Raw genomic sequence first — 18,724 nt, forward strand, 5'->3', positions numbered from 1 at the left:
CAGTGGGGTTCAGCATACCTTCAGTACATACTTGACTCCCTCATAGATAAGTTCAACATCTACTGTATTCAGAAGTGTATGAGCAGAAAGGACTTGACCCCTGAAAGAACAACAATGTGAGAGACACTTCTAGAAAGTTCTAAAAGTTTACAAGGGAATCTCAAAGGTTATCAGTTATAGCATTTCCTGGAATAGTGAGACTGAAAACAACCTAAAGGACCATCATCATTAAGGGACTGATATATAAATTACAAAAAAGCCATATAATGGAATATTATGCAGCCATTAAAAAAGAAAGATGAAGCCCTTTATGCACTAACATGAAATACTCTCTAAAATACACTGTTAAATGAAAAAAGCAAGTGAAATTGTGTAGGACAGCTTCAGAGTATGCTACCACTTGTGTTTAAAAAAAATAGGTCATAGGAAGAAACAAATATTACATATATATGCTTATATAACTTACCATATGTCTGAAAGATTACAGACAGAAACTGGTAACTGGGGTTGACTACAGGGAAGGAAACTGGGTGGCCAGGGAACAGAGGTAAGAAGGAGACCTTTCACTACATACCTTTTTGTGCCTTTTGAATTTTAAACCATGTGAATATATTATCTGTTCTTAAAAATAAATAAAATTAAAACTTAAAAAAATTTTGAGAAAAGCTCCAGTGCAATCAACCCTCATCTACCCCTATCAACTGAATTTTATTTGGGGTCTTAAAAAATAAAGGCAGTAGGCCATGGCTGGGTGGAGGGGAAAGGGAAGGACATTGCCAAGGAAGGAAAGAAACACTATCTCTTAAGAAAGACTTTGAAAATAATTAAAGGAGGGAGTAAAAATGCAAGTGAGGCAAGTTGTTAATAATGGGTGAATCTGGACAAAGAATACATAGAAGTTGTTTGTATTATTCACGCAATTCTTCTATAAGTCTGAAATTATTTCAAAACACAAGTTTTAAAAATAAATTTAAAGTAACGTTAAAAAGGTAAGGGGAGCTCGTAGAGGAGAGATTATGTGTGACATATCTGTACACCAGTAGGGAAACCATTTAACTAGGTTAGAGATTGCATGTTGAAGAATAGAAATGAGTATGGCTCGAGTGGTAAAAAGGCGCCATAGTATATAGGGAGTTGGAAGTCACTCTGAGGGATTTAGATCTGATACAGAAGGGAAATGTGAGCTGATGAAGGTTTTAGTGCATAAGTGTAACATAGTGAAAGATTTTCATGGTAAGACTTGAACAACTGAAATCTCAGTTCAATTTTTAAAATTCTGTTTCTTTTCTTCCTTTCAGACACCTCAAAATGGAGCTGATGTAGGTCTAACAACACAGAAAGAATTAAAGTGCCTGTGATTAAAGTGCTATCAAATGATTAGCCTTGTGGACAATTCCTCCAGGGACTCAAAGGCAGAGCTCAGTCTTCAGAACCAGTGTTGGAAATGAGTTTAGCCCCACACATACTTGAGAGACTCATGAGGTCATCTTGAATATCAGCCTCAATTATTAATTCCTGAAATTTTACAGGTCATATATGAAATATTCAGGGTTCCTTGCTAGAGTAAAACACCAGATTTTCATCACCAGGGCTTGGAGAGATTTGATGCTTGTACAGAACAGAATGTTTACTTCAGCTGGACTCCAGTCTTTAAAAAGCAACCTATTCTAACTGTGGTATAAACCAATTTCTAGAATCTGCCCTTAGAGCCCCAAAATCATTTGCCATAAACTCCTACATCCCTTCTCTCCCCTGCCTCCATGGTCAGTGAATAACAAGTAGCACTCACAAGCTGCCAGGAACAGAGAGAAGACTAAATGGGCCTCTGAACTTCAGTCCTGCACTCAGGACCACTAGTTAGCTTGCACAGACTATGAGAAGCAAAGCCTACCTCTCTAAGGAGTGAAGGAAGTTGGAGATGCTATTCCGCAGGCTCACATCTGCCACGTGGAGAGCCCCACACACAACTCCCAACATAGTGTCAGGTCGCTCTGCCTGAAAAGAAGGAAAAGAGAGCAGATCAAAAGCAAGGTCACTTGGCACCATGGCCCCTCAATTTAAATCAGGCTCAAATGTGCTGTGAAGAATCAGCTACCATTGAGAGTCTCCATCCTTATTGTCCAACTGATTTTTTTTTTAAACATTTACTCTTTTTTTAAAAGTATTTTTTTTTAATTTTTATTTATTTTATTTATTGATTTTTGGCTGCACTGGGTCTTCGTTGCTGCACGTGGGCTTTCTCTAGTTGAGGTGAGCAGGGGCTACTCTTCATTGTGGTGTGCAGGCTTCTCATTGTGGTGGCTTCTCTTGTTTCAGAGCACGGGCTCTAGGCGTGCAGGCTTCAGTAGTTGCAGTACACTGGCTCAGTAGTTGTGGTACGCGGGCTCAGTAGTTGTGGCTTGCGGGCCCTAGAGCGCAGACTCAGTAGTTGTGGCACACGGGCTTAGTTGCTCCGTGGCATGTAGGATCTTCCTGGATCAGGGCTCGAATCCGTGTCCCCTGCATAGGCAGGCGGATTCTTAACAACTGTGCGTACCAGGGAAGCCCCCAACTGATTTTTTGAGACAAAAACACATTTATTTTTAGAATCTGAATAGAGGTCTCATTTGAATAGAGATGAAAAACACCTTTCCCTCCACCCTCCCTAAGATTTCCACTGAGCCAATCGAAGAGTAGCTCAAAAACAAGCTTTTGTCACAAATAAACTTCAAAAGGTACAAAGATGTGGCTACCAATAATCTCAAAGAAAAATGGTGTACAACCAAAATTTGGACCTCCAGCTAATTTACATGAATCTAACAATTTTATACAAAATCTTGAATAATTTATATTAGCCCAGCGATTCAGGAACAAAGGGTAACTTCCGTTGATTAAAATGAGGCCCCTCTCATCAGTGCTTGGTAGATAGATGTAAAAGTTGGTAACTCTGGACCAGATTTAACATCAAGTGAGGAAAGAGAAAGTATTTCAATCCCTGCGTGCCTCTCTTCAAATATACCCTTGGAAGTAATACTACAACCTATAAAGTGACTGTGTAACACAGGCACAAGAACTCTTACAGTGCTAAAATCACACTGACTCCTAGATTTTTCCACATAGACCAAGAACGATTCAGATTAGAATCAAATAAATTTTATCTAGCGGCATGGACTGATCACACCACAAGCCTATAAAAACCCAATCCCAGAAGCTGTTTGTGTAAGTGGAGAAATACACACCTGTACTTTTTCTGCTATCAGTCTGTCCAGCCAGCCAGTGTCAATTCTATTCATCTGAAAGCTTTCAGTCTCCAACAATTTGATCAGGTATTCGACTGTAGTTCGAAAGTCGCCCCGGATAGATAGTTCCTTCAAAGCCACCACCATGTTTCTGGGAGAAGGATAGAAGCAGATCTGTTTCAGCAAGAAATGTTCTAGTGTTTTTCAATAATTTTCAAGAATTGTTTCATTCCTTTAGAGTTTCAGGAGGCGGGGGAGAGAGACAGACAGTTCCAAGAACAAATGAGGGTGCAGATATATATGTGCTTATTCCAGATAGAATTTTCAAGAAGTCAGCAAACTTATGAGTCTGATCAATATTACCATAAGAGCATCAGCAGATCACATACATTTCATTATATGGAATACAGAACAAATTATCTGCAAACCACCCAGTTTTCACTGTTCCCATCATTCCATTCATTTATTGCTGGCTAACGAGAATTAGGGCATAATTCTCCCCTCCTTACACCTTTTTTATTTTATTTAGGTAAAGTTTACATTTAATAAAATATACTTAAGTACACTGTTCAGTGAATTTTTACAAACACTAATACCTTAATTTAAAGGTTTCCATACAATGGAGGTAACTGGCTGGGGAAACTCAGGTATTATTAGCCTGACACTGCATGTGAGAGTGGTGGTTTTTTTTAAGTTGCATTTTAGCCATCTGTGGAATGACTTGCTCATTACTTTGATTACATTCCAATTAAGTGTTAAATGATCTAACTTTAACAAAATTTCAAAGACCATGGGGTTTTTCGCTGTATACTTCTGCCCAGTGTTATGCTGAACAGGGCAGGTCCCTACTTCAACAAATATTTATTATGCATCTCACAGACTCAAGACACATACTAGACTCTTAAGGGAGAGAGGATGTGGAGACAATAATCACTTAAAAAATATATGACAGGGCTTCCCTGGTGGTGCAGTGGTTGAGAGTCCACCTGCTGATGCAGGGGACACGCACGGGTTCCTGCCCTGGTCCGGGAAGATCCCACATGCCGCGGAGCGGCTAGGCCCGTGAGTCATGGCCACTGAGCCTGCGCGTCTGGAGCCTGTGCTCCGCAACGGGAGAGGCCACAACAGTGAGAGGCCCACGTACCGCAAAAAATTAAAAAATAAAAAATATATAGGACATAATATCATAAATACCAGTAGAGAGATATAAGCAAACTGTGGAGCGGTTCTAAGAGGGGAGAAAATCCACCTCCCTATGGTTTCATAAAGAATGTGAGATCTGACATAGAAAACAAACTTGTGGTTACCATAAGGGGAAAGGGAGGGGGGAGGGATAAATTAGGAACATAAGATTAAGTGATACAAACTACTATACATAAAATAGATAAGCAACATGTTTTTACTGAATAGCATGTGGAACTATATTCAGTATCTTGTAATTACCTATAATGGAAAATAATCTGAAAAAAACATATATATATAACTGAATCACTTTGCTGTACACCTGAACTAATACAATATTGTAAATCAACTATTCTTCAATTTAAAAAAAGAAAAAGAATGTGGGATCTGAAATGGGATAAAAGTTAAGCTGGGATTATGACTGTGACAGAAATATTCTTCCAAGTGGTCCAGGAGTTCTCAGCCTAGAACATTATTCCGTTTCCCACCTCTACCCTCCTCTCAATGCCCTATCTCAGCCTGGCTTATTCCTATACATATTTCACATATCAATCTAGATGTCACTTCCTTTTGCGAAAACTTCCCTGACCCTTCCTGGACTGAGTTAGCTGACTCAGCTCTACGCTCCTATAACACCCTTATGTAATCCCGCTATCAGAGATGGCACTTCTTACACTGTGTCCAATTGCTTATTTGCCTCTCTTACTCTGGATCATAAAGTTCCATGAGGGCACAGGCCCTATCTTGATCCTCATTATATTGTCAGAGCCATTAGATATTCAGTAAATATTTGTTAAATGGAGTGAATGAATGAATGGATGGACAGAGGGAGTAGCAAGAACAAAGGGAAAAAGGAAATAAATTAGGGGTTGTGTTCAGGGAATGTTATGATTGAAGCAGAGGGTATGAGGACAGGAATGAGGGGCAAGTCCATTTATCCAACAAACATCTACTGAATGCTTACTATGTTCAGGGGACACAGCAGCAACAAGACAGACACGGTCTTGTTCTCATGGCATTTAGATTACAGTCTGCGGGAAATATGGGTTGGGGCTATTCTGGAGAAGAATATGAACACCAAGCAGAAGAATATAGACCTAATATAATGAAGAAAGAAGAAACAAACTCTGAGCTGAAGAATGAACTTTAGCATGGTGTTAAGAAGCAAGTTTAGGGACTTCCCTGGCTGTCCAGTGGTTAAGACTCTGCGATTCCACTACAGGGGGGTGTGAGTTCGATCCCTGGTTGGGGAACTAAGATCCCGCGTGTCACAAAGCGCGGCCCCAAAAAAAGGGCAAGCTTATTGTAGAGACCATAATTTTCATATGCTAAACATTAACGTGGTAGCTTTACACTGTAGAGAAATGTACAGAGCAGGTCAGGAAGTAAGGAGCAAGGCTTTTGGAGCAGGTCATAAGACATGTCCTGTAGAGAATGCTCAGTGGCGTGCCAATCAGGACTGGAAACCTAAATACCAATAGCGGCCACTCTGGGGATGTAAATGAGTGAGGCAGACTGGACGGGAGCTGTGTGAACTAGAGAGTTCGTGTTTCTTCTAAAGGAAGCAGTCACACAAAGCTTCAGTTAACTTTTGCCAAGTGGAATATAAAACCAACTGTCATCCCGTTCTTTTAAGGGAAGACAGAAATCCATGTATTTACTTCAATCTCCCAATTTTTAAATATTGGTGATTTAAAAAAACTAACACTCTACAAGACAATCAAAACACATCTGTGGCTGTGACTAGTAGGAAAGCCACCAATTTGCAAGCTCTAGTGTAAACCTTCTTCACTTTGGCAAAGCAGGATAGGACTGTGAAAGAAAAAAAAAAGGCAACTTTTATACCAGATGGTTTTTCTGGTAGCATTGCTTTAATTCTGAAAACTCCACTTATAGTTTTGAATAAGTGGGAAGAGTTGTAGAGGACAAAATAGAGAAAATTTGAGGTTTCCCAACTTCTAAAAACATTATTAAAAACCAACATTATTAATAAATACTTACTGATTACACAATCTATGTGTGCAGTTTAAAGGTCAAAGGAATAGTATTAAATGCTTGGTTCAAGTAAATAGACAATTAAAACATAGAACTAGATCAATTTTGGATAGATCTTCTAAAATATCTAGCCTGTCAAAATTACCTCCTAGAGCCCTACTTTTCAGGCAAGCAAAACTGCTATTAAATATTTAATGTTTACGCTCAATAGAATATTAACTAATACTTATGATATACCAGTTATATTATACTCTGTGTGTATATTTCATAGCTCACTGAGGTCTCTCATATAAGCAATGTGGACAGTCCCCTTATGCCCTTTTCATGTAATAAGCAGTTTCATTTTATTATTTTAAATGGCTATGGGACATTTACAGCTATACCTTTATTTTGATGACAAATAACAGGTCTTATCTCTGACATATGTCAAGTTCTTGGACAAGAATCTACCTCCACCCCCAAATGACAACACCATTTCTATAGAAAAATATGATATTTTTAAAGCAATCAATTTTATAAGTTTATTAAAAACATTGAAAGCAAAAATACTTGAAAAGGCTCAGGGCAACAGACAGAAAAACATCTGCCAAACACTGAATAAATTTAATACAACATGAATGTAAGTACAGTCAAAGATATATTTCTTCAAGAAGGTTATTCATGTTAGTAGTTTTATAGCAATACATGATTCCCATTCCCATGCTCACACCTTCGTTGAAGATTAGCACAAGTTTATTCTCTGAAATGCAATCAAATGCTATTATACTCACGAAATGGCTTCCTCTCGGTTTTCTCCCCAGGAAAAGCAGTGACCGAACTGAGAATCAGCAAATTCATGAAGTCCCCCTGCAGCAGCAACACTGAAATAGCCCCAAACGTTCTTATTGCTGCGGAAATTCAGTTCCTGAACTGTTCCTGAGCTGGGCTTAAAACCCTATTAGAAGATTCACAGATATAGAGAACAAACAAGTGGTTAACAAAAGGGAGAGGGAAGGAAGGAAAGGAAATATAGGGGTAGAGGATTAAGAAGTACAAACCACTATATATAAAATAAATAAACTACAGGAGTATTGTACAGCACAGGGACTACAGTCAGTACTTTATAATAACTTAAAATGGAGTATACTGAATCACTATGTTGTACACCTGAAACTAATGTAATATTGTAAATTGACTACATGCAATAAATTTTTTAAATCAAAAAAAAAAAAACCCTGTTAGAGAATGAAGAATATGAGATGATATTATATTTCCAAGGAAGGGAACGTTCATATACTCATTGTTCAGGTTCTGTGTAATCACACACACACAAAAAGCAGAAATGATACACAAAAATCATAAAGGCTTGCGAGCCAATGTCCAGTGCTACGGACCCACTGAGGACTCTACAGTGACTAAACAGGTCTAAATGACCAATGGAACAGTGATTACTTATTTGTCTGCTCTGATGAAGCCTCTATGAATTTCCTTCTCCAGAGGAAGTCCCAAGATATTTCAGATATGCCCTCAGATAGCATCTTAATATTAAAGTTCACAGGGAAAAAAAAAGTGTAAACCTTTTAAGTGATGGGTTACCTCATCTGGATTTTCACTAGTGATCCGAGCAGCAATAACGTGGCCCCTTGGGCAAGGAACATGAGCAGAATTTTCAAAATCAATGGGAGCATCACCCCAGGGAGATACCCCATACATCATACGGATATCCTTGATTCTGTACAAAGGGATCCCCATGGCAATCTGAAAGGTAATAAAACACACGTCACTCATTTTTCACAGTTACTTGCCTTAAAATGTGGAAGCTATCAGATTTCTCATTTCAGTAGCCACCACCTAAAACACCCTATGTTTATAGCCTGCATCCTACATCATTGAATAGGTGACTCTTAGTTACTTGAAACAAAACACACGTAAGGTGTTAAATACTCCCCACTCCTTAAAAAGTCCCCAAATCCCTAATGCAATAGACATGAGCTTCCCTCTAATTGTCATTTCCCCATCAAGGGATCAGAATGAAAATATCCAAGGGAAGAGTCAGTGTCAGTGGCTCTCCAAGTTCAGACAGCTAAAAAGTCCTAACTATGTCATAATTACTTCATAATTATTGCCACAAACCACTGGAGAAAGTATATAAATCTTTATTTACTGGGTTCCTTAACAGGGACCACTGGGGACCAGAAGGGGTTCCCAATGTGGGCAAAGAATATGATATTTACAAATAATATCAAACTTCATCATGAACTATTACTGCTTCCCATAGCATTTGTTTCCTGGGCTGAATGGAGAAAATAATACTGAGAGCCAGCACTTTAAACATTATAAAAATAAATGTGTGCTGCCACACTCTTGCCATGAATAACCTCAGCCACCACTCTAAGGTGGAACTGCTTCAATTTAGAACACCAGGAAAAAGGCGTAGAGGACAATTACGATGTTTGTAAGGTTTCCTATAATTTAAACAACTGAGTAAAGCATATTATTTGTGAAGTTTCTTTCTGATATATGACATTTTATATCAGATGTGTCTGGCTAAAAAATAATAATATTCCTAGATTTGTACCATATCAGGAAAACCAACCCACACATCCCAAGCCATAGAGTGCAAGAGATGAACATTACACGAGACTCAGATAAGAGGCGTCTTCTCTTAACAGATGCTGCTTGAACCAGTTTTGCAGGCATCTCTGACATTCCAAACTTCTGTAAGCAACTCTCTGATCAAGAGCAGGGTGACTCACCTGGAGCTGTGCCGCAGGGAGGTTGACATCGGCCACCATCTCGGTACAAGGGTGCTCCACCTGTAGCCGAGGGTTCAGTTCCAGAAAGTAGAAGCTGCCATCCTGGCTGTAGAGGTATTCCACAGTCCCAGCACTCACATAACCAACCATTTTGGCAAGTTTCACCGCACACTCAAAGAAGAAAGATAAGGCAACATAAGTATGTCATCTTGTCCAGCTGATGGGCTACTACTTATCTATAGCTTCTCCCTCTCAAAGAGCCAGTGTTTATAAAGGCTTTTAGCCATGTGAGTGAATTTCACCCTCTCTGATTAAAACACCATGGGAGATTCTGCATTGTACGCTTGTTCCTAGTATTTCTAGTATTCTTCCTAGAATACGAGAAATTCTTCCTAGAAACATGGCTGTCCAGCTAGAGACCAGATTTTCTACCCTCCCTTAAAGCAAGTGACTAAGTTTTAACCAATGCAACGTCAGCATTGGTGAGTGATATGCATAATCCCTGAATCATGTTTTGAAAAGGAATTGCTTGTCCTCTATTCCTGGCTTTTCCCCTTCTATGGACTAGAACATGGTCATGACAGTGCAAGCCCGTTTCACCATGCAGATGACAACATACTAAGAATGACAAAACAAAACAGAAAGAACCTGAATCCCAAGATGGTCTCATGGAGCAGAATGGTCCTACTGGTCCTGGAGAGATCACCTCAGATTATGATTGGAAGGAAAAATAAACTTCTATCCTATTGCGTGGTTGTATTTTTTTGGATCTCTTTATTACAATAGCTTAACCTGTACGCTAATCAATACAGAAACTATTAAATTCAGGTAGGATGCTGATATTTAAAAAAATTAAAGCATGTGATGCTGACTTAACAACAGGGTAGCAGCTCTCAAGGAAACAGATGCTGCAGACCGGAAAACTGGTGGCCTCCTTGTTAGGCATAAGAAAACATTTGGGAAACTGTCTCCTACAATAACTTGGGATGCGGACAAAACACCAACTAAGCCCTAAGAAAAGTGGTTAGAAAAAGTCAGAATGTGAAAAAAACCAAATGCCTTTGTATCCCCAAACCAGAAGATTAGATTCTCACCCTGAAGCAACCCAGTGCCAAAGATCAAGTCAAGGGGGCTGCTTTAGCATCAGCTGGCCTCAAGGTAGTCAGTACTGAATTGAGGAGAGAAAGAGGGCTGAACACAGAAGGAAGTAAATAAAGAGGAAAAGTCACTATGTCCAGAAATCTTGAGTGTGGTTACTCCTACCTGAAGCTGAATAGAAGCAAAGAGTCCAGAAACTTACTAAGTTTTGACGGAATTGTATTTCTAAACAAACCACAAATCTGGCTTTCAAAACCCATGACTGATAATCACAGTCATCTGTGTGGCCCCAACCCTGCACCAGCAGGAAGTGAGCGGTGAAAGCTCTGCCAAAGAAAGCATGGTCTCCAAAGCTCAATCATAGAGGACCGTGAACAAGGAAGAACTTCCCAGAGAAAAAGGCCTTAACGGTGCCTTGAGGAATGACGGGCAAAGAATTTACTTCCAGAGAGCAGAACCAGGGGCAGCCAGAGGGCTAATGGAGGTATTACTCCACCACATGACAGGAAATCACCACAATTCCTACCTAGAAGAATTTGATAACTGCTATGGATCAGTGATTATTGCCTATTTTTCATTCTTCTTTTTACCACATGGGAGTTATCCTGTTCCTACTCCACCACTGTATATGGCGAAAGGAGGAATCACAAGGGGTAGGTAACTTGTATTCTAGGTCACTGGCCCATACAAAGCCACATGTACGTATAACAGAGAGGACTGTACATTACCTAGAGAGTTGGACTTTGGGCTGAATATAGTAACTAGGTGGGACTTTGGGCTGTCTTCTTTGGGGAAAGGCTAAGAATGTTCCAAGAGTGACAAAAAGGGTGTGAAAGGATAATGGGTAGCCAGAGGAGCAGACACAGATTGTTAAATGCCCTCCAGTAATTTTTCATTGCGTTATCCATTTAGTAATAGAATCTCCTGAATTTCAGCTGAGCATATGGCCACTCAGCTAGTGACTACAATTCCTAACATCCCTTGCAGCTAGGTGTGATTGTGTAACTGAATGTTGTCCAGTGAAAAGTGAGCAGAAGTAATATGTGTGACTTCTGGCTCATATTTTTATATGCTTGCCTTCCAAGTCCTCTCTTTCCCCCTCCCACAGGCTACAGTGTGAACATATTCTTGCGAGCTAGCTTTAATCATAAGGTAATGACACCCTAGGACAAGGGTTGGCAAACTTTTTCAGTAAGGGCCAGATAATAATTATTTTCAGCTGTGTGGGCCATATAGTCTCTGTCACAACTACTCAACTTTGTCACTGCAGTGATAAGGCAGCCACAGATAATACATAAATAAATTAGCATGCCATGTTCCAATAAAATTTTATTTACAGGGACTCCTCTGGTGGTGCAGGTGTTGAGAATCCCGCCTGCCTGTGCTGGGGACATGGGTTCGATCCCTGGTCCAGGAAGATCCCACATGCCGCGGAGCAACTGAGCCCGAGGGCCACAACTACTGAGCCTGTGCTCTAGAGCCTGCAAGCCACAACTACTGAGCCCACATGCTGCAACTACTGAAGCCCACGCACCTAGAGCCCATGCTCCACAACAAGAGAGGCCATTGCAATGAGAAGCCCGCGCACTGCAACCAAGAGCAGCCCCCACTCGACACAATTAGAGAAAGCCCACACGTAGCAATGAAGACCCAATGCAGCCAAAAGTAAAATAAATAAATAAATATTTTAAAAAAAAAAAAAAAAAGAAAAACAATTTTTTTATTTACAAAAACAGGTGGCAGGTTGGATTTGGCCTGCTAGTTGTAGTTTGCTGACTCCCGTCCTAGTAATAGCAAAGCAGTAAACCGGGGTCCCTGGCACCAGCTCATCTCTGAACTATGATGAGTGAGAGGAATAGAACTTGCACCTTATTTAAGCCACTGTACTTTGGAGGCCTCTTTACTACAGTAGTTAAAGAATCAATCTTAATACACACACAAACACACACACACACACACGTAGAAATTAAACTTAAAACACAGATGACCATATATTCAGCTTCTTTGGAATCAGGGAGAAAAAAGATGGAAAACATATCTCCAAAAAGATGAAGATTGAGTCAAGGTTCCAGAAAAGACCATGTTCAGACTCCTAAACTACAGCTATTTCCAAGGGACCCTGTAAAACTGCTGAGAGATTATTTTCCATACAAAAATACAGACTATGTAAATTTTAAAGATACTTAGAGGAACTTTTAAGAGACAATGGACTAGAACAAATTCATCTGAAGACTAAAGGATAATCAATCTAGAAAATGCAATCATGAGCTTGTTAAAGAACCAGACAATAAGATTAAAAAATCCCAAAACATTTCTCTTCATTATCCCTACTCAAAATAGTACACTGATTTTTTTGTCAAAGGCATTAACTAATTTAGAGTTTGAAGTGTTCACTGGTATCTCTACTAGAGGGAGAATAGCAGAATTTTTATTTTATTTTTCCTCTAGGAAAAGGATATAATCTTATCAGTTATCCAGAACCACCGCTTGAAATTCCACTATTCTCAGATTGGCATATGAATTAAATGAGTAGTAGTTTTGTGTAAGAAAACAAAAATTAGAGCTTTTCATATACATACCTGTTCCATATGCTCAAATACTGCTGGAGTAGCAATAGCAGTAGGCGCTTCTTCAATAATCTTCTGATGCCTGCGCTGTACAGAGCAGTCACGACCAAACAAAGAGATAGCGTTGCCATACTGATCTGCTAAGATCTGCACCTCCAGATGACGAGATTGTTTGGCTAGTCTCATCACAAAGATAGGAGATCCAGGGACTTCAGCTTGAACCTATATTAGAAAAGGAAATAGAACAAATTCTTAAGTGGTAAGCACTTTTTCTATCTTGATAAGCTCCTTCCATTTCAACAGGCAGATGCCTAGAAGTGTCAGGGACCATGTTAATCATGAGAAATACAAAAATAAATAAAATATAGTTCATGCTCTCATCCTTCTTAAAGATACTGCATTCTTAGTTATATAACCAATATTAACTGATAAATACAAAAATGTATGAACATCCAGTGTGTTACAAAGGCAAAGAACAAATATTTTGAAAACACACACACACAAATTCCACAAAAGGGCAAAATACTGCCATCAATTCCAAACAACCAAATGTACAACTTGTTCTAGACTAGATACTTTCCTGGTTCACATTTCATTATATACAGTATTGTTGTAGTCAAAGGACTTTCATCTTCAGTTTTGAAGCATACTGTCACTAGATATAGAACTCGACACTAGCAATTATTTTCTTTCAGCACTTTAAAGATACTGCAATATTTTCTGGTTTCCACTGTTTCTACTGAGATGTCAGCTATCAATCTTACTGTTACTCCTTTGAAAGTAATCTTTTTTTCCCGGCTGCTTTAGGATTTTCTCTTTTCTCTGTCTTTTTAGGGGAGTGGAGTGGCAGATTTACTCTGATAAACTTAGATGTGGTTTTCTCTGTACTTCTCCTTGCAGGGCTCATAGTGTTTTTTGAATCTGTGCTTAGTATCTTTTCAGGAAATTCTTAGCCCTTAGTTCAGAAAAATTCTTAGCCATTGTCTCTTCAAATATTGCTTCTGCTCCATGATTTCTTCAAACATTGCTTCTGCTCCATTTTCTCTCTCTTCTCTGAGACTCAAAGTACACGTTAGATCATTTCACTGTCTTTTATGCTCTGTATCTCTTATGCTTTGTTTTGCTATATAACAAGTTACCTCAAAACTCAGTGGCTTGCTTAGGACACCAACCATTTTATTTGCTCATGATGCTGTGCTCATCTGGGCAGTTCTTCTGGTCTTGCTATAGTCATTCATGTGCATATCATCATCTGGTGGCTCGAGTGGGGCTGAATGGTCTCATGCAAATGTCTGCTGACTTGTGTTGACTGTTGGCCAGTAGGTCTACAGAGCCTTGACTGGAAGAGCTCATCTCTATTGCATGTGGCCTCCATCCTCCAGTAGGCTAGACCAGGCTTCTTCAACGCAGTGTTCCAAGAAGAGGGTGAGGGCAGAAGCTGCAAGGCTTCACAAGCACTAGCCTCTAGAACTTACACAATACCACTTTGGCCACATTCTAATGGTCTAAGCAAGCCACAAGGCCAGCTAAGATTCAAGGGGCGGGAAAAGAGGTGCCACCTCTTAATGGGGGGAAAGGCAAAGTCACATGGCAAAGGGATATACATTCAAGAACAGGAGAGGTTATTGCGGCCATCGCTGCAAACAATCTACTATGGTCCGCCCTCTGGCCACAATAATTCACATACCTCCCACATGCAAAATAGACTCACCCCCTCCCAAGACCCCCAAAGTCATCCAATCATGGCATCAGGCTTGAGGTCCATTTTCTCATAAGTCATGTCCACAAGCAAAAGAGACTCCTTGGGTGCAGCTCCTCAGGTGCTCTTTATCCAAAGATCTGGGAACTAAAAAGACAAGTTATCTGCCCCCAACACCCCCAACATTTAATGATGAGATGGGGAGAGAATAACTGTAAAAGATACTCCTATTCAAAGAAGAAAGGACAGGAGGTACATAGCAGTCACTGGTCCACAACAATTCTGAAATCCAGACGGGCAGATGTTGTGAGGTTCCCTTACTCCAGGGGCATGGAATTTTTTTTGTTGTTTGCTGTTTTTTACTACGGTCTTGTTCTGCTCCCTGTGAGTGGTTTCCTAATCCATGGGTCCCCTCTGCTCTTAGCTGCCCTCTGGGCTCCTGGCTCCACAATCTGAAAAATCTTTTTATTATTAGAAATTACTAATGTTTACAGCTGAACAATTTTTCCAGTCTGCTTCCTATTCATAGAAAATCAAAGTCCCAGAGGCCTCTTTGAAGTCTGAACTGTCTCTGTCCCTTTAGTCCCTTTGGTGCATTTATCAACAGAAGTCTCTCAAAAACTTTGTGGTTTTCCTATGAATCATATTGGAAATTCACTACTTGCACCAAAAACATATCCATAACTTTTCTGCACAGACCTCTCTGTACCTCGGGTTTGTCAGGCTGCTGTGGGACAACATCTTTAAAATTCTTAGAAGCCCTTTTTTTCTAGCTGAGAGAGTAATCTACCAGGTACTGTCTTAAGTATTTCTGAGGTCTTAAAGCATCTCCCAGGCACTCTTGATTTGGTCTGTACTCTGAAGTCATTTTTTACTTTGAAAATCTTTTGCCAGCTAGAGAGATTGGGAATGAGAAACAGTTCTATTTTCAAACTCAACAAGTTTGAAACACCTTCTTTAGTTCATCCCTCTTTATAGTTCCTTAGCAAAAGCAACCAAAAGCATTCAACAGATACTGTTAACACTTTATCTAAAAAGATCTCCTTCTACAAGTTCACTAAATACAGTCTCTACCCTCCAAGTTGCCTCAGGTAATTGTTCCATCATTACAGAACATGGGTTACCTTTTCCCTCACTGCCTTTCCATCCCACACTAAAAGTTTGTTCACCATTCTTCCAGGCTTCATTAACAACCACCTTACCATTTTTCCAGCCTCCACCTATGAGCCAGTCTCAAAGCCAATGCCACATATTTTACTTTTTTGTTAGGGCAGTATTACACCTTTAGGTATCAATTTCTGGGTCAGTTATCCATTGATGCCTAACAAACCACCAAAAATTTAGTGACTTAGGATGCTGACCTTTTTTTTTTTTTTTAATTTGCTCACAGAAATTTGAGCTGGGCTCAGTTGGGCAGTTTTTCTGCTGATCTTGGCTTGGAGCCACTCATGTAGTTAGTCATCTGGCAACTTGACTGGGGTTGGATGGTCTAATGTGGCCTCACTTACATGTCTCAAAGGTGCTGGTGACTGTCAGGTCTAGGAAGCCTCAGTTGGGATAACTCATCTTTGCTTTGTGTGGCCTCTCTTTTCCAGAAGGCTAAACTGGGCTTTTCACAAGGCAAGTCTAAGGCTCATTCCAAAAGGGCAAGGGCAGAAACTACAAGACCACTTGCAGTTTAGGCTTTGGAACTTGCACACCATTTCTACCACATTCTATTGGTCAACCCAAGTCACAAGGCCAACCAAAATTCAAAGGATGGGAAAAAAAGACTCTATTTCTTGATGGGAAGAAGGCAAAATCATACTATAAAAAGGTGTGTAGGGCTTCCCTGGTGGCACAGTGGTTGAGAGTCCGCCTGCCGAGGCAGAGGACACGGGTTCGTGCCCTGGTCCGGGAGGATCCCACATGCCGCGGAGCGGCTGGGCCCGTGGGCCATGGCCATTGAGCCTGCGCATCCGGAGCCTGTGCTCCGCAACAGGAGAGGCCACAACAGTGAGAGACCCGCATACCGCAAAAAAAAAAAAAAAAAAGGTATGTATATAGGGATGGGAGGAGTTAACATGGTCATCTTTGCAAATACTCTCTCACATGCTCTTTTCTGTATTTTTCATCCTTTTTGTCTCTTCATGCTTCAGTCTGAATTTTCTTCTGACCTATCATCCAGTCACTAATTCTCTCTTCAACTGCATCTAATATGCCATTAAACTCCTCTATTGACTTAATTTTAGTTATTGCATTTTCATTTGCTACTTCTTTATGGTTTCCAGTTATCTGCCCAAATTCTCAATCTTATCTTTAATTTCCTTGAATACATTAAATATAGTTACTTTAAAGTCCTTGTCTGATGGATCCATGATCTAAACCCTCTGTGGGTCTGTTTCTATTGGCTTTTATTTTTCTTGATTTTCAATCACATAATTTGATACGCTTGCTTATTTTTTAAATTTATTTTATTGAAGTACAGTTGATTTACAATGTTGTGATGCCTGCTTATTTTTAATTGGCTGCTTGAAACTGCATTTGAAAAATTAATAGAAATAATTTGAGGTTCTGGATGTTACCTTTCTCTAGAGGGAATTTATATTTGCTTCCTGCTGGTAGCCAGGGACGCTAGCAACCCTAGAACACCATGCTAGAATCAAGAGTTAAGCATTTTGAAGCTGATATTTAGTCCCTTTGAGAACTGGTCTATTTCTAGTTCATTCTTACTCCTTCAAGATCCCAACCTAAAATGTGGGAGGCTTCCCAGGGAACCCTCCTCAGCAAACCCTACAGTCTAAGTTTTGTCCTTTTAGTCTTATAAGACTGTTGAAAAATCTAATCAGCTTTTCAACTGCTTCTTCTCAAACTAAAGGATATCTCTAGGGAAAAAATGGCCTCAAACATGAGACCTCTCTGGGTTTCATTCTTCTCCTATATCTTAGCCCCCAAATTCTTCATTGCCTTGAAAGATCTCTAGTGCCTTAAAACAGATTTTTTTTTTTTTTTTTAAATTTGGCCACCTTTTCTAGTTTGCTCTCAGTGGGAGGACTGATTTGAGTTACTTAGTTAATCATTATTGGAACTTAAGGACTTTTACGTAAAACTTCCTAATCTTAGTATTCTAGATATTTCAACTACTTGATTCCACAGTAATAAGTAATTTTGAATTATCGAAAGGAGTTAACATTTTAAAAAATTAACATGAGGCATGACCTGCTTATGAAATTAGAATTATTATAGAAGGAATATAAAGTAAATGACAGGTAATATTCAAATACTGACACTCAAAATAGGATAATGCAGCAAAACAATACCTTTATCACTTTCTTTGTCTAGTATATCAAATCATGGAAGACCCAGCTCACAGAGTTTTTCTCGTTAGCTCATGACAATGAAGCAAAAAGTTTGGTGCTGAATGGTTTAAAAAAAAAAAAAAAAAGGGCAAATAATATGCAGCTAGGGGTACTAGTAAAAGATGGTACAAAGTAAAAGATGCTGGGAAAAATAAGAAAAAGTGGGAAGCTAGGAAAGTGAAAAGGCCAGAAGGTGTCCCAATTTTCCTTTTTCTGGGTATTGGTAGGAGAAAAAAAGAAGTGAGTCAAGTATGTAAGGGTAACTCTGAGGGCAGGAAAAAGAGACTCCTGTCTTTGGATTCTTTCTCTAAGATTCTGAAAAGAAATCATTTCTTTGGCCTCCACGACCAACTTGTAGTATGGCCACATCCTTGGCTGCAAATCAGAGGATTAGGCAAAGAGAAAGCCTAGGTTTAGCTTTCCTGAGCCACCCTCCGTTCTCACAGAACATGCGCCTGCCACAGGGTCCCTGTGCCAGGGTGTGGTGACCATGCAGTACAGGCCACGGTATTATAGACTGCTGGGCCAGAACACATGACAGAAACTCAGGAGTCTGCAGCCAATTTGAACTGAAGTGAGGTGAAGTCAATCAAAGAGCTTGAGTGAGGCCAGACCAAGAGCATCCAGATCAGGAATTAACCGTGTCACATACATTGTCTAAAGTGCCAGCAGAAGAGGGACACAAAAATGCAGAAAGGTACTGACTCTTGCTTGTTACTATGAGTTCCCATGAGCCACACAAACCATATGCAGAAGAGCTATCTGAGAAACTGAGCAGTCTTATATAAGACAGAATAACTCTACTGCTTGTATTACCTAAATGAATAAAACCTTAAATTGAACTGGACATTTTATTAATTCTTTTCCCCTGCTAATAAGCAGGTAGAGGCTA

At 39.7% G+C, this 18,724-nt stretch overlaps 1 protein-coding gene across 22 annotated transcripts in view; it reads right to left on the reverse strand.

The window, feature by feature from the left end:
- The window catches only part of ACACA (acetyl-CoA carboxylase alpha), a 274,775-nt gene that overhangs the window by 148,663 nt on the left and 107,388 nt on the right, over positions 1 to 18,724 (reverse strand). For 20 of the 22 annotated variants that reach the window (XM_089900994.1, XM_089900995.1, XM_089901007.1 and 17 more), the window contains 7 exons: positions 12,808 to 13,017; positions 9,131 to 9,301; positions 7,971 to 8,132; positions 7,166 to 7,329; positions 3,219 to 3,369; positions 1,892 to 1,995; positions 19 to 100 (listed from right to left, as the gene is read on the reverse strand). In XM_089900994.1, the coding sequence (XP_089757120.1) occupies positions 19 to 100; positions 1,892 to 1,995; positions 3,219 to 3,369; positions 7,166 to 7,329; positions 7,971 to 8,132; positions 9,131 to 9,301; positions 12,808 to 13,017 (1,044 nt within the window). Of the gene's footprint in view, positions 1 to 18; positions 101 to 1,891; positions 1,996 to 3,218; positions 3,370 to 7,165; positions 7,330 to 7,970; positions 8,133 to 9,130; positions 9,302 to 12,807; positions 13,018 to 13,967; positions 18,679 to 18,724 lie in introns of those variants that run through there. The other 2 variants (XM_089901012.1, XM_089901011.1) reach the window with 2 other exon arrangements.

This window comes from Delphinapterus leucas, chromosome 19, assembly GCF_059928025.1.
Source record: "Delphinapterus leucas isolate spDelLeu-1000000601 "Yukka" chromosome 19, BTC_Dleu_Yukka2, whole genome shotgun sequence".
In the NCBI taxonomy this organism is placed as follows: Eukaryota; Metazoa; Chordata; class Mammalia; order Artiodactyla; family Monodontidae; genus Delphinapterus; species Delphinapterus leucas.